The 17,170-nt window shown below is 39.7% G+C and overlaps 1 protein-coding gene across 1 annotated transcript in view; it reads right to left on the bottom strand.

The window, feature by feature from the left end:
- The window catches only part of CATSPERE (catsper channel auxiliary subunit epsilon), a 461,049-nt gene that overhangs the window by 303,626 nt on the left and 140,253 nt on the right, over positions 1 to 17,170 (bottom strand). Inside the window, exons 5-6 of the mRNA XM_007949156.1 lie at positions 10,349 to 10,475; positions 9,828 to 9,934 (exon numbers count right to left, since the gene is read on the bottom strand). Coding sequence (XP_007947347.1) covers positions 9,828 to 9,934; positions 10,349 to 10,475 — 234 coding nt within the window. The remainder of the gene's footprint in view (positions 1 to 9,827; positions 9,935 to 10,348; positions 10,476 to 17,170) is intronic.

Below are 17,170 nucleotides of genomic sequence, written 5' to 3'. Positions count from 1 at the left end.
TTGGTGATTGAATGTTCATGTGATTTGCCCCAGGTTTTTTTTTTTTTTTTGGATGTTATCTGAGTAAGCAGAGTACTGTGCTCCTCTATTCACTAATTGGCAGCACTTAAGCATTCACCACTTGTTACCTTTCCAATTGTCTGCCTCCCATATGCCCATGCTGTCTTTGGCAAGCAGAGCCTATTCTTAGGTCCCTGGAATCTGAACGAGGAGGCTGTCACTTTAAATATCCAAATGGCCACTGCTTGTGAACATTCAAAATGACTGCACCCAGCCACCACTTATAAAATTTCAAAACAATGGCCCTAGCATTTCCTCTCATCACTTGCCAGTGTTGCAGAAAACACCTGTCAGGATGTGACTAGTGTTGCTGATGAAGTTCTATATCTGTCCAGTTAGTCACCAGGGTGTGCCTGCAGGGAGCATTCTCATTGGTTGCTGGGTTGGGTGTTATGTGTGTGCACTGGTGGTTGCCAAGTGGTCAGGTCGAGGGTGCACGGGCCACTGGGTGGGTGGTGTGGGTACTTGCATGCTGGCTGCTGGGCAAGTAGGGCAGTGAGAGCAGGGGAACAAAGTCTTACACCTCCAGTCACTGGTCTGGTGACAGGAATGCATGCCAGATGCCAGGGATTGCCAGGTGTGTGGGGCAGCCCAGGGGGTCATGGAAAGGAAGAAGCCTCTGGTCATAGGTGTAATGGTGTGGGAGTGCATTCCATAGATTACTGGACAGGAAGGGTAGTTCAGGAAGGGGAAGAGTGTGCAGGAACCTCTGGTCACAGGTCTGATGGTGAGAAAGTGGGCACTGCAGATTGCTGGGTGGGTAGATAGCATGAGAATGAGCAGAGCGCCTCCAGTCACAGGTCCAACAGTGCAGAAGCACATGCCACAGATCACTGGGGAGTGGGGGCGGGGCCCACTGGTAGTCACTGGGAGTAGGGGAGGAAGAGGACTTGTTCCTCTAGTCTCTGGAATGGATGCCATGGCACTTCTGCAAAGATCAGGACCTGGCCCCAACCAAATATAAGGAGGAAGGTGTTTCCAGAGACCAGATAGGTAAAGGATCTCTAGCTACCACTCCAAGATTCCTCCATTCCACTTGCCACCTATCCAAATGATTAAGAAAAATTGCTGTTAAGTATTTCCTATTTTCTGTCTCCTTCTTGTTCTATAGTTGCTTAGATTTCTAGGGCTCTTGTATGCCTTTCTGTACTTTCCTTAGATTCAGTTCATGTTCTGCTCACCTTGCTTTGCTCTGGGTTTGTCTACACAATTATCTCTGTTTCCTATTGGGGATTCTGTTCAATTGTCTTCCTATGCTCCTCACCCAGAAACACTGCTCACTTTATCTTAAGATGGCTGTGCTGCACTGGGCCAGTGGGCAAGGAGCTTACAATCCATAAGTTTCCTCATTCACTGTTTTCATTCCATTTCCTTTCAGTGTTCAAACTATTTTTCATCCTTCCATTTGCTGTTCTGGTTTCTCAGATTGTCATCTTTGCTATAGTGGGACAGCATGGTGCATAGTGATTAAGCTTCCATCTTGGGCCATCACTAAATAGAAATTTCTTCAAAGAAGATATACAAGTAGCCCATAAATACATGAAAAGATGCTCAACACTATTAGCTATCAGAGAAATACAAGTGAAAAATCACAGTGAGAAAGAACTTAGCATCCACTAGGATAGCTATAATTAAAAAGAAAATAGCACATGTTGCAAAGAGTTTGGAGAAACTGAAACCCTCATATACTGCTGTTGGAAATGTAAAATGGTGCAGCTGCTTTAGAAAATAGTCTGGAAGTTCCTCAAAGAGTTAAAGTAGAGATACATAGGACCTAGAAATTTCACTCCTAGCTATATATCCAAGAAAAGAAAATATATCTCTATAAAAAACTTGTACAGTAAAGGGAGAAAAATGTGGAATAGAACTTCAAATTCTCAATAAATATAGACTTAATGTACCCCTTGAGACTAGAGTAATCCCTGAGATTATTGCCTTGAAATACACTTTAAACCTTGAACCCAAACTATCTTTTCAAGTCACCTTTTGGCTAAATAGCAGATTAGCTCATAAACTAATGAGTTTCACCCTTGTGTAATGTGCTTTTTTAAAAATATCACTTATAGAGGAGCTGAGTACAACATTCTGGAGTTGGGGCCATTGATCCCTCTTGGGTTCCTGGGGTGCAGAGGTGCAGTCCCAGTATCAGGGGTGCCCACTGCAGGATTGAGGTAACAGAGGAAGAGGAGTTTATTATCGAAATAGTTGATGTTGGACATGTAGGATAGTGGGGGGACAAGCAGATGACAGGAACTGGGTTAAGAGGGAAAGTTCTTGTTTGGCTTTTATTTTAAAAAGAAACGCTTGTAAACAATGTTATAAAATTTTCATAATTTGGGGCAAGTTGATAAGCTGGTGGATTTGCTAAGGTAGCCTGTTCTTTGCCTCCTCCAAGCTCAGCAAATGATTATTTAATCCAATACTAGGTTAGGAAGGGCATGATAGTCCAGTAGAGCTACTACTGAAGAATAAATTAAAACTCATGTTTTATGGAGTAAAATCCAGTATAAACAGGTATGCATCACTTAACATCCGAAGGCACGTATATCTATGGTGCCATAAGGTTTTTGTTTTGTTTGTTTTTTAATGGGAAAAAAGCTCTGATCTTGTTTATTATTTCCCCCTAATGGTTTTCTAGTGGCATAGTGTCTAAGGCATTTGACTGCTAAACAGAAGGCTAGCAGTTCAAACCCATCAGCCACTCCTCGGAAGAAAGATTGGGCAATCTACTTCCGTAGACACTGCCTCAAAAACCCAAGGAGGGGTCACTATGAGTAAAATCAACTCGAGGGCAGCGAGTTTTTTTTTTTTTCTTTAATGGTTTTAAAGACCCCAAACTTAGACTTTTGCAGAACTGGACCATGGGTGGAATACAGGCAGGTGAGGCAAAGGACATGGCTCTGGGTAGGGGCTCTTGAACTTTGTTCTACTGGCAGGAAGGCTGGTGGCAGTGACTGAAGGGTCTGTGCTGCCCCTGCTGCTCAGGTGGGCAGAACAGTGGGTGGAGCTGAGCACACTCTTCTTCCTTCTTGCTTGCTTCCTCTCTGTTTCTGCCTTCACCCGCCACCACTGCTGCTGCTGTCTGGGCCTGTTCTCCAGCTTCTAACAGCAGCAGCAGCATCAGTGGGGATGAGGACAACCAGAAGCAGGCTCATGTAAGATTTTAATATGACTTTTGCACAATGTCCAAACTACATAACATCCTATTTCACAGAATGTGTCATGGATGTTAAGTGATAAATACCTGCATAGGTAGAGCTCAAACTGAAAGCCAAATCTCCAGCTTCTGATAATACTGTGCTTGGGTATGGGCTAGGTCCCTTCTAACAGAGGACATGTTCTCTTCAAATAATATGTGATTCCATATTGCTGTTGTTGTTGTTGTTGTTGTTATGTGCCATCAAGTCGGACCCGACTCATAGCGACCCCTCCTTGGGTTTCCGAGACAGTATCACTATGGAAGTAGATTGCCCCATCTTCCTTCTGAGGAGTGGCTGGTGGGTTTGAACCACTAGCCTTCTGGTTAGCAGTCAAGTGCCTTAGGCACTACGCTACCAGAGCTCCTGATTCCATATTAGAAAATGAAAAATAACCTAAGCCCAAATGATATGATGAAATTTTCCTCTCATTTTATTACCTTTCTTAAGAGTTGTGCCCTACTACATATATTTTAGAAAACAGAAGTAAAACTGTTCCAAGTTAAAAAAAAAATCATCTATATTAAACCAAATGGTCAATAGATACTCTGAATCATAGATGAAAAGGTCAGAGGGCTGTGAGACTAGGTTAATGGGATTAGAACAACTAGAAAGGAAATAATGAGAATGCTGATAAAATGTGAAAAATGTAACCAGTGTCAACAATACTTGTAGAAATTGTTGAATGGGAATTTGTTTTGCTGTGATACTTCCATTGAAAATACAATAAAATATTATTTTTTAAAAAAACCAACTTGTTCATTAATGTTCATAGCAGTATTAAAAATAGCCAAAAAGTGGAAACAACTGAAGAACAGATAATAAATATTTTTCACATATTCAAAAAAGGAATGAACATATAGTGACATGAATGAACCTTGAAAACGTTGTTGTTGTTGGTATACACCACTGAGTTGCCTCCAACTCATAGTGACCCTATGTACAGCAGAAGGAAACAATGCCCAGTCCTGTTCCAGATTCACAATCCTTGTTATACCTGAGCCCATTGTTGCAGCCACTATGTCAATCCATGTGATTGAGAGCCTTTCCCTTTTTCGCTGACCCTCCACTTTACCAAGCTTGATATCCTTCTTCAAGGAATGGTCCCTTATGACAACATGAGCTAAGTACATGAAGTGAAGTCTGACCATTCTTGCTTTCAAGGACCATTCTGGCTGTACTTCTTCCAGGACAGATTTGTTAGTCTTTTCGTAGTCCATGGTAATTTTGATATTCTTCACCAACACCACAACTCAAAAACATCAACTCTTCTTTGGTCTTCCTTATTAATTGTTCATTCATTGTCCAGCTCTCACATGCATATGAGATGGTTGTAAGTACCAAGGCTTGAAAGTGAATTTGCTCTGTAAACTTTCACCCAAATCACAATAAAGGAAAAAAAAAGAAAAAGAAAAAGAAAGTACCATGGCTTGGGTTAGGCACCCCTTAGTTTGCAAAGAGATATCTTTGCTCTTTAGCACTTTAAAAAAGTCTCTTACAGATTTGCCCTGTGTGATAAGTTGTCTAATTTCTTGACTGCTGCTTCCATTGGTGTTGATTGTAGATCCAAGTAATATGAAATCTTTGACAACTTCAGTCTTTTCTCCATTTACCTTGATGCTGCTTATTGGTCCAGTTTTGAGGATTTTTGTTTTCATTATGTTGAGATGTAATCCAAATGCAGACTTTATCAGTAAGTGCTTAAACTCATCTTCACTTTTAACAAGCAAGGTTGTATCGTCAGCATATGGTAGGTTGTTAATGAATCTTCCTCAAATCCTGGTGCCACATTCTTCTTCATATAGTTGAGCTTCTTGGATTATTTGCTCACCATACAGATTGAATAAGTACAGTGAAAGGATACAACCCTGACACACTCCCTTCCTGATTTTGAACATGCAGTATCCCCTTATTCTGTTTGAACGACAGCTTCCTGTTCTATGTACAGGTTCCTCATGGGCACAATTAAGTATCTGGAATTTCCATTCTTCTCACTGTTACCCATAATTTATTATGATACACACAGTTGAACACTTTTGCATAGTCAATAAAACACAAGTAAACATCTTTCTGGTATTCTTTGCTTTCATCCAGGATCCATCTGACATCAGCAATGATAATCCTCATTCCATGTCCTCTTCTGAATCCAGCTTGCATTTCTGGAAGTTCCCTGTCAGTATATTGCTGCAACCATTTTTGAATTAGCTTCAGCAAGATTATACTTGCAGGTGATATTAATGACTTCGATCAATAATTTCCATATTCTGTGAGAATACCTTTCTTTGGAATGGGTACAAATATGGATTCCTTCTAGTCAGTTGGCCAGGTAGCTGTCTTCCAAATGTCTTGGCATAGATGAGTAAGTGTGTCTGCTGAACCATCCATTTTTTGGAACATCTCAATGGGTATTCCATCAATTTCTGGAGTCTGTTTTTCACCAATTCCTTCAGTGCAGCTTTGACTTCTTCCTTCAATACCATCCATTGATTCTTGATCATATGCCACCTCCTGAAATGGATGAAAATCAACAACTCTTTTTGGTACAGTGACTCTGTGTATTCCTTCCATTGTCTTCTGATGATTCCTACATCATTCAATACTTTGCCAAATTATCCTTCAACATTGTAACTCAAAGCTTGAATTTTTTTTTTTTCCAGTTTTTTCGACTTGAGAACTGCTGACCATGTCCTTCCTTCTTGGGTTTGTAACTCCAGGTCTTTGCAAATCTCATTATAATAATTAACTTTGTCTTTTTGAGCTGCTCTTTGAATCTTCTGTTCAGCTCTGTTATCTTGTCATTTCTTCCATTTGCTTTAGCTACTCTCCAGTCAAGAGCAAGTTTCAGAGTCTCTTCTGACATCCAGTTAGGTCTTTTCTTCCTTTCCTGTCTTCTTAATGACCTTTTGCTTTCTTCATGGATAATGTTCTTGATATCCCACAATTCCTCTGGTTTTCGGTCATTGGTGTTCAATGCATCAAATCTATTCTTTAGATGGTCTCTAAATTCTGAAGGGATATAATCAAGGTCATATTTTGGCTCTTGTGGACTTGTTTTAATTGTCTTCAGCTTCAGCGTAAACTTGCATATGAGCAGTTGAAGGTCTGTTCCACAGTCAGCTCCTGGCCTTGTTTTGGCTGAAGATACTGAGGCTCTCCATCATCTCTTTCCACAGATGTAGTCAATCATATTCCTGTGTACTCCACCTGGTGAAGTCCATGTGTATAGCTGCCATTTTTTTGTTGAAAAAAGGTATTTGCAATGAATAATTTGTTGGTCTTGTAAAATTCTATCATGAGATCTCCAGCATCATTTCTATCACCAAGGCTGTATTTTTCAACTATAGGTGATTCTTTGTTTCCAATTTTTGCATTCTAATCACCAGTGATAATCAACATATCTCTATTGCATTTTTGGTCAATTTCAGACTGCAGAAGTTGGTAAAAATCTTAAATTTCATTGTCTTTGGCTTTGGTGATTGGTGTGTAAATTTGAATAATAGTAGTATTAAGTGGCCTTCTTTGTAGGTATATGGATATTACCCTATCCACTAACAGCATTGTATTTCAGGATAGATCTTGAAACATTTTTTGTGATGATGAATGCCACATCGTTCCTCTTCACATTGTCATTTCTGGTTGTCTGATTCAAAATGGCCAAGATTAGTCCATTTCAGCTAACAAATCCCTATGTATCTATCTTTGTGCATTCTTTTTCATTATTGACATCTTCCAACTTTCCTACATTCATATTTTGTACATTCTACATTCTGATTATTAATGGATGTTTACAGCTGTTTCTTCTCATTTTTAGTTGTTCCCCATCAGCAAATGAAGGTCCTAAAAGCTTTACTTCATCCACGCTGTTAAAGTTGAAGAGGCAGCTTTTCCCTAGCTGTATTTGGAGTGATTTCCAACCTGATGAGCTCATCTTCCAGCACTATCAGACAATGTTTCAGGTCTATTCATAAAGTTTTCCAGTAATATAGCAGACTGCATTCACTGCTATTCATAAGGTTTTCACTGGCCAATTCCTTAAGAAGTGGATGGCCCCTTCCTTTTTATGAATCTATCTTAGTCTGGAAGCTCCACTGAAATCTGTTCACCATGGGTGACCCCACTGGTATTTGAAATACTGGTGGCCTAGCCTCCAGCCTCACAGCATCATGCAAGCCAGCACAGTATGACAAATTGGCAGGTGAGTGGTTGGAAACATATGTTATGTGAAATAGATCAATCAGAAAAGAACACATAGTGTGTGGTTCCATTTATATGAAACATTCAGAACAGATAAATCCAAAGAGATGGAAAACAAATTAGTGGTTCCAAGTGATGAAGGAAGAGGAAATGGGGTCTCTTTTTGGATTGATTGATAAAGCTGTTCTGGAATTAGATATTGGTGATAGATGCACAACTCTGTAAATATACTAAAAAAAACCACTGAATTCTACACCTTAAAGGGGTTAGCTGTATAAAATATAAATTATATCTCAATACTGATGTCCAAAATAAATCAGACAAGTCTACAGTACTAATAGTCAACACAAACCATGGCCTCATCAACCCTGAGGCCAGAATAACTAGATAGTGCCCAGCTACCACCACTACCTGTTCGGATCATCACCACAATAGACAGATATTGACAGAATGGGAAAACAATGTGGAACCAAACTCATATTATTAAAAAAGCCCAGAGTCACTGGACCAGTTGGAACTAGAGGATTACCCAAGTCTATTGCCCTGACTTTAAACTTTAGACCGAAATTATCCCTTGAGTTTACCTTTTAGCTAAATAACAGATTGGCTCATAAACTGAAGATATCACCTGTAGTAATGAGCTCCTTTAAAAAAATCACCTATATGAGACTGAATTGTCAAAAATTACTCTAACACAAAGATGAAAATGTAAATGAGCAGTGAAACAAGAGTACTGGAAATGGTAGAACCAGAACAGAATGAATGAGAATGATGACCCATTGTGAAAAATGTACCCAATATCACTGAATAATTTGGGTAGAAAGTGTTAAATGAGAAACTAATTTTGTGTGTAGGCTTTCATCTGTGTAAATACAATAAAATATTATTTTTTAAAAGTGAAAGAATACAAAAATAAATAAATGAGACTATATTTTTAGTTTAGTTTGTTCCTCCTACACCTTCTTATCTCCCAAATTTTAAGAAATCACCTTGAATCTCAGTTGTAGATAATTGTGTTTAAAATATTTTATCTCCCTCAATGCACCTCATTCTCTATCTAGTAATTGAATTTCTTTGCATCTCCTGAAATGTATCTGCTTTCTAAGGCCTTAGTTTCAAGAGCTTTGACATGTTGCCATTGCTGCTTGGAATGCTCTCCCAATCTGCAAACTTATTTCTTTTCAAAATGCAGATGTCATCTCTTTAGCAATTCCCTCCCTGATTTCCTCTCCTCTAAGCCAGACTCCTTGGAAGAAAGGTTGGGCAATCTACTTCTGTAGTGATACTGCCTCAGAAACCTAAGTAGGATTCACTATGAGTCAGGTCTGACTCGATGGCACATAACAACGACAACAACAAGCCAGACTTAAGGAGTTCTAATGGTATAGTGTCTAAGGCATTTGACTGCTAACGAAAATGCTGCTAGTTCAAACCCACCAGCCACTCTGCAGGAGGAAGACTGGGGAATCTACTTCAGTAAAGATTTAATGCTTTGGAAACCCAAAAGGGGTTGCTATGAGTCAGAATTGATTCGATGGCAGTGAGTATGGATTTTTTTTGGAAGCCAGGCTTGGTGTTCATTCTGTGTATTCTCACTGTACCCTGGCCTCACCTGTGTCATAATGTTTATTTCTTACTTGTCTCTTTTACTAACTGTAAGGTCTTTGACAGCAAGAGCTGTTATCTTGTATTTATAAGTGCCTTGCCCTGTGAGGTACTCAATAGACCATGAGGGGCTATCTAAACTTGGTGAAAATATATTAATTTTAACATTAACAGATAATACTTCTCAAATGGAATTTCTGGTGTGTGTGTGTGTGTTCATACTGGTGGAAGTAGTGATTGTAATGGCAGTCACATTACTGTAGTTCACTTTTATGAACCAGTATTCAAATATATATATACATAAGAGACTCTTAGAATGAGGTTTAGCTATTAGTACCAAATACGAAACTATAACCCAGGATTCTGACTGGCATTTTCTGATTTGGTAACAATTTTTGTGAACCACATTTTGTTTCCTGTATCATAAAAGAAGCTAATTGAAAATTACATTACAAGATATTTCATAAAATTCCACTAAAAACTCAAAAACTCACTGCCAACAAGTTGATTGTGACTCATAGCGACCCCTCCCTGGGTTTCTGAAGCAGTATCTCTATGGAAGGAGATTATTCAATCTTCCTTCCCAGGAGTGGCTGGTGGGTTTGACCACCAGGCATCTGGTCAGCAGTCAAATGCCTTAGGCACTACACACTCCAGAGATCCATAAAATTCCACTAGGGCTTTAAAACTCTCTTTTACTTTAAGTTTCTGATGTTCATTTTATTTAATTTAAAAGCTGAATTTCATATTTAAAAAATAAAAATTAAATACCCATTCTCCAATGGCTCCGCTGGATAATAAATTTCTCTCTCAGAAGCTGTATGTATGGTAGGCTTCTGTCCCAAAGTGGCCAACTGCTTGGTAAGGATTTTGGAATCCTGTAAAAATAAAATAAATATTCTCTTTTTACTTTTTTCCATACCAACATCATTCTGAAATTTTAGCATGATATATTGAATTTTTAGGTAAGACATAGTTAACATTCATAAACTTAACATGTTTTCAGGATTCAGCTTTGTTGTTTCCTAGCCTATAACCCCCTCTACATGAGAACCCTATAAATTATAAATAATTCATGATAAGGTTTCCAGCTTATCAAAAATACCATGCACAGTCAGAATTCTGAATAAACAGACTACTGGTTTTGTTTTATTTAAAGGTTCCCATTCCACTTTTGGAATGGGAACCTTTAAATAAATATCCCTGGATTTTATCTCAATGAACTACATAACAGAGTTTCTAAAAGTAATCTGAATTCTTTCTATATAAAGCCTGCCTTTGAAATAACATACTCTTTCAAGGTAGAAAATAAGTGATTTCGGAGACTTTAAGAAAAATTCTCCTTTTATATAGATAGAGCTGATATGTTCCCTCCTTTTCTCATCAGATATAAGCAATTTAACTGAACTGGAATTATCCCTAATAAGGTATTTTTAGAATAGAGACAGCTATATCATTATGGAGAATTTCTAGAATAAAAAATCAGAATCCCTATTAAGTTAAAATAAGGGCTAGTCTAAAATTGCATAGCTTCTTTCTACTCCAAATCTCTAATAATGCTCTTGTTCAAATTCTTAGAAATATGCCAACCACAAACAAAGGAGCATTTGAGATTGCTTTGGTGAATGTCAATAGGGGTGTAGTTAAGGACCTAAAAGAGAACTTGATCTACTGCACTGAGTAGTAATGATAGAAAGCTGCTCTACGTTAAAGAGCAAGTTTCAGAGGCTCTTCAGATATCCATTTTGGTCTTTTCTTTCCTTTCTGCTTTTTTTTTTTTTTTAATTTTACTGTGATTTGGGAGAAAGTTTACAGAGCAAATTCATTTTCCATACAGCAGTTCACATGCACTTTGTCTCATGACATTGACTATAACCTCCCACAAGCAACAGCTTTCCTCTTACTTCCTCCCCATAGCCACCTCTTTCCTGTGTCCTTCCTTCTCATGCACTCCTGATCCCTGAGCTGTCTCCCTTGCATACATCTTTCCTGGGTTTTTTTTAATGACCTTTTGCTTTCTTCATATCTGATGTCTCTGATGTTATGCCACAAGTCCTCTGGTCTTCAGTCATTAGTTTTCAATGTGTTAAATCTACTCTTGAGTGACCTAATTACCAGCAAGAAAGAAGAGCTGGGACCCAGGGTGCCTGTGTTGAGAACCTCCTAGATGCAGGGGGAGATTTACACTAAGACACATGTAGATCTCCAAGGAATGGTGGGCCCACAGGTGTTGAAAGGAGACAAGGACCTTACTCCAGGTCTGACACAGAGAAAGCCTCCCCCTACAGCCAGCACTCTGAATTCAGACTTCTATCCTCCTAAACTGTAAGGGAATAAACTTATTTGTTAAAGCTATCCACTTGTGACATTTCTTTTATAGCAGCACTAGACAACTAAGACAGAATTTGGTACCAGAAGAGTGGGATACTTCTCTAACAGATACCTAAATGTTGAAGCAGTTTTGGAATTGGGTAATGAGAAGAGGCTGGAAGAGTTTTAAGTTGCCTGAGAGCAAAAGTCTACATTGCTTTCAAGAAACTATTAGTGGAATTATGGACATCAAAGGCTGTTTGGGTGAGGGTTCAGAGGAAGTGAGGAGACCTGTAACACTGGAGATGGCACAGATGGCAAGAAGCACCAGCAGAGAAACAGTGGCAGCAGAATAAGGAGACTGACACAAGACAGTGTAGGAGCTGACCAATGTAATGAGAAAGTTGAGTGTTTTCAGGTAGGAGGCTTCCTGATGCAGTGTGGTGTTTCTGGGCATTTGTCGTCAGAGCCAGGCTTGCTAACCAACAAAACAAGAGAGCTGAGCACCTTTGAACTAAGGCTTACTAGTGGAGTAGGGCACCTCCTGGTACTTTTTGTTACAGCTAAACAGTTTTATAACACTTGTCTGAGCAGGGCAGAACCCAGGCTGGGCCAAGAAGGCTGAGGGGCCAAGGGGCCAAGAGACCAAAGGGCCAGAAAGCATAAGGTGGAGACAAGGAACATAGGAAGCAGAGCTGCCTCACTCTCAAAAGATAGATCCCAACTTCTGGGATCTCAAAGGGTGGAATGACAGCCTACTAGGCTGCCATGATCTCCTAGGTTTCAGAGTCAGATTTTCACCAACTTGGTTCTGAAGTGTGGGGCTGCAGTTCACAAGTGCCAGGGTGAAAGGGCTGGAGCTATTGCCCAAAGCTGAAGGTGCAGGGCTGTCATGCCCAAGGGGAAGAATAACAGGCCCTGCTGGGGCCATGGCATGGGGTCACCACTCAGTTGGACTAGAAATATGGGGCCTCCCAAAACTGAAGGAGCAGAGTTGTCAACCCAGTGGCCCTGGAAGATGGAGCTGAAGCCCAAGGCCAAGGGGCTTCTGCCCAGAATCAAGATAGCATGACTAATCCCCAGAGTATGGAGGGCAGGGCCGTTGCATAGATGGTCTCAGAGAATAGAAGATTGTTTTCAAGCCTTGAGAGCTAACGTAAATTGATCTGCTGTTTTTTTTTAACTTGTTTGAAGCCCCTTATCCCTTCTTTCTCTCCAATTTCTACCAAATATCTGCCTTCTGCTTGTTCCACCATTGCACTTTGGAAGTAGACAACTTGTATTCTAGATTTCAGAGGTTCACAGATGAAGAGGAATTTTGCCTCAGGATGGAATTTGGACTTAGAGTTGATTTAAGACTCTTGGGATTATATCATGGAGTGACAGTGTTTTACCTGTGGCAAGGACATTAATTTTGGGGGACTAAAAGGTAGAATGTCATGGATTTGACTGTGTTCCCCAAAATATGTGTCAAGTGGTGAGGCTATAATTCCCAGTATTGTGTGGTTGTCCTCCATTTTGTGATCTAATTGTCCTATATGTAAATCTTAATCTCTGCCTGTGATTAATGAGGCAGGATTGGGTTATGTTAAAAAGGATAAGGTATGTTTGTTATGTTAACGAGGAAGAATTACAGTGAAATGTAGCATCTTTACTCACATCAAATACCTCATGCAAGTAAGGGGAGTTTCCCAGAAGTGTGGCCTGCATCACCTTAAGATAAGTAAGCAGAGAAGGAGGGACCTATCACCAAGAAAGAAGAGCTGGAGTGAAGTTAGTCCTTTGGACTGGAGCCCCTGTGCTAAGAACCTCCTAGACATGAGGAAAGATTGATTTCGAGACACATGTTAATCTCCAAAGAATGCCGAGTCCATAGATGTTGAACACAGAATAGCTAAAGCAAATAGAAGAAATGATGAAGTAAAAGAGCTGAACAGAAGATTTCAAAGGGTGGTTTGAGAAGACAAAGTAAAGAATTATAATGAAATATGTGAAGATCTGGAGTTAGAAAGCTAAAAGGACATGCTTGGCATCTCTCATGCTGAAAGAACTGAATTTAAAAAATTCAACCCTTGAGTTGCAATACTGATGGAATCTATGGGAAAATAGTGAATGATGCTAGAAGTACCAAAAGAAGAAGGAAATCTAAAGTGCAACTATTGGTCTCCCCCTGTCTGGAGCAAAGGAAGCAATTAGTCAAAAGAAAGAATGGGCCTTATGAACCCCAGCCTCTATAACCCTGAGATCAGAAGAACTATAGAGTGCCTGGCTACCACTGTGGACCACTCTGAAAGGGATCATGATAGAAGATCCTGGATAGAGGGGAAGAGAAATGTGGAACAAAACTCAAAATAATTTTAAAAAATAAATAAATAAAATAAAACACCTTACTGGTATGATAGAGACTGGTGGAACCCCTGAGACTATGGTCCTTAGACACCCATCAACTCTGGAACTGAATTCACCCCTGTTGTTCAACTATCAGCCAAACAATAGACAGGCCTATATGGTGAACAAAAATACCAGAGATGGAGGGATGCACTCATTAGAACAGCCATCCATATGAAATCAAAAAGGCAACATTCCTCCTGAGATAAAGCTCAGAAGGTACAAAAAGATAGGAAAGAAGAACAAAGGAAAATGGCATACACAGGGAGGAAGAAGAAAGAGTACTGTTATATTGGGGGATTGTAATCAGTGTCACAAAACAAAATGTTTATGAATTGTTGAATGGAAAACATATTTGCCCTGTAAACTTCCACCCAAATCATAATTTAAAAATGGAAAAAGGAATGGAACCTTAAAAAAAAAAAAAAATGTAAAGAAGAAGAAGAAAGGAATGCACAGTCAATGCCCAAAAATAATTGGCTGACATTTAATCATGTCAGGAGGTAATGTACATATGATCAAGAACCAATGGTACTAAAGGAAGAAGTCCAAGTTACACCGTAGGCATCAATGAAAAAGAAGGCTCCAGGAATTGAACACCAATGAACAAAGACCAGACGAGTTGTGGGATGACATCAAAATCATCAGACATGAAGAAGGCAAATGGTCATTAAAAAGACAGGAAAGGAAGAAAGGACCAAAATGGATGTCAGAAGAGACTCTGAAACTTGCTCTTGAAAGTAGAGGAGCTAAAGCAAATGGAAGAAATGATGAACTAAAAGAGCTGAACAGAAGATTTCAAAAGATGGCTCAAGAAGACAAAACAAAGTATTATAATGAAGTGTGTCAAGACCTGTAGCTAGAAAACCAAAAGGGAAGAACATCCTCAGCATTTCTCAAGCTGAAAGAATTGAAGAAAAAATTCAAGCCTTGAGCTACAATATTGAAGGATACTATGGGCAAAATATTAAATGATGCAGGAAGCATCAAAAGAAGATGGAAGGAATATAGTCATTGTGTCAAAAGGAATTGGTTGGTGTCCAACTATTTCAGGAAGTACCATGTGATCAAGAACCAATGGTACTGAAAGAAGAACTCCAAGCTGCATTGAAGGAATTGGTGGAAAACAAGGCTCCAGGAACTGACAGAATACCCATTGAGATGTTTCAACAAATGGATGGAGTGCTGGAGATACTTGTTTATGCCAAGGACTTTGGAAGGCAGCTTGCTGAAAATGAGGATGACTTGAAGCACTCACTGATGAAGATCAAAGACTACCACCTTCAGCATAGATTATACCTCAACATAAAGAAAACAAAAATCCTCACAAATAGATCAATAAGTAACATCATGATAATGGAGAAAAGATTGAAGTTGTGAGGGAATTCATTTTACTTGGATCCACAGCCAACATCCATTGAAGCAGCAGTCAAGAAATCAGACATTGCATTGCACTAGGTAAACTGCTACAAAAGACCTCTTTAAAATGTTATAAAGTAAAGATGTCACTGTAGTGGTTATGTTTGTGCATCAACTTGGTTGGGCCTGGTTGAGTGTCTAGGCAGCTGGTGGTAGTTATTCCCCATGATGAGACTGGCAATCAGCTCCATGATGGGATCTACATCTGAGTAGCTGCCTTTGGGATGTGGTCTGCTTCTTATATACAAGGAGAAGCCTTGGGGATAGTAGCTAGCTTATGGCACACTTGGACCCTGCATGTAGCCATGTCGCAGCTCAGCAGCCTGCCATGCTCTGCCAACCTTGGGACTTACAATGGACTTAAATTAATGGTCTGCCATGTGGTTTGCTAACATCAGGACTGTGCTTTTTTACTTGTCATCCTTGGGCTTCTCAGCCTCAGCAGCCAGAAGCTGTCTGAGTGAAGAAAAATCTCTAGCTCCAGTGGGCCAGGAGCTGGACCCCAAGGTTGAGGGACTTTCACCCAGCCCCTAGAGCCTGGCACTTTGAACTTGGATGTAAAGCCTCCGAACTGTAAGAGAATAAATTCCTGTTTGTGAAGGCCATCACATTTGTAGTATACTCTTGTCAGAGTGGCACTAGGTAACCAGAACAGAACTTTGAAGACTAAGGTGTGTCTGCCCAAGCCATGGTATTTTTACTCACCTCATATGCATGTTAAGGCTGGACAATGAATAAGGAAGATTGAAGAAGAGTTGATGCCTTTGAATTATGGTGCTGGTGAAAAATGCTGAAGATACCATGGACTGCCAGAAGAACAAACAAATCTGTCCTGGAGGGAGTGCAGCCGGAATGCTCTTTAGAAGTGAGAATGGCCAGACTTCACCTCACCTATTTTGGTCAAATCAAAAGAGACCCTTCTCTGAAGAAGGACATCATGCTTGGTATAGGTGTGGGTCAGTGAAGAGGGGGAAGAACTCTCAAAGAGATGGATTGACACAGTGGCTGCAATGATGGGCTCAAGCATAGCAAGGACTGTGAGGATGGTGCAGGACTGGGCAGTGGTTTATTCTGTAGTACACAAGGTCACTATAAGTTGCAGACAACTCAGCAGAACCTAACAACAAAAACAGATGCTTCAACAAACAGATGCAACACTAGAGGCACTCACTTCTGTGTGCCAAGAAATTTGGAAGGCAGCTACCTGGCCAAGTGACTAGAAGCAATTCATATTTGTGCCCATTCCAGGTTATCCAACAGAACGTGGAAATTATTAAACAACATTATTAATATCACAAACAAGTAAAATTTTGCTGAAGATAATTCAAAAACATGTGCATTAACACACAAGGGCATCGAGAGAGAACTGTGAGAAATTCAAGCTGAATTCATAAAAGGATGCAGAATGAGGGATATCATTGCTAATGTTCAATGGATCTTGGCTGAAAGCAGAGAATACCAGAAAGATATTTATCTGTGTTTTATTGACTATGCATAGGCATTTCACTGTTTGGTTCACAACAAATTATGGATAACATTTCAAAGAATGAGAATTTCAGAACAATTAATTATGCTCACAAAAGGATACTGCCAGGTTTAAAATCAGGAAAGGTGTGTGTCAGGGTGGTATTCTTTCATCATACTTATTCAATCTGTATAACCAAAAACCAAACTCATGGCCGTCAAGTCAAATTCGACTACTAGTGACCTCTCCATGGGTTTCTGAGGTGGTATCACTACAGAAATAGATTTCTCAGTCTTCCTTCTGAGGAGTGGCTGGTGGATTTGAACAACCAGCCTTCTGATTAGCAGTCAAATACCTTAGGCACTGTGCCACCAGTGCTCCTATATATAACCTAGTGATTGGCATATCCTGATGACATGTCCAAAGCAAGAAAACTGAAGATTTATCATGCTTCTAAGGAGCATTCTGGTTGCATTTCTTTTAAGACTGATTTGTTTGATCTTCTGTCAATTCACAAAATATTCAATATTCT

This window comes from Orycteropus afer, unplaced genomic scaffold (assembly GCF_000298275.1).
Source record: "Orycteropus afer afer isolate SDZICR_OR568_19922 unplaced genomic scaffold, OryAfe1.0 scaffold00239, whole genome shotgun sequence".
NCBI classification, from domain to species: Eukaryota; Metazoa; Chordata; class Mammalia; order Tubulidentata; family Orycteropodidae; genus Orycteropus; species Orycteropus afer.
This window is presented reverse-complemented; position numbering and strand designations above follow the sequence as displayed.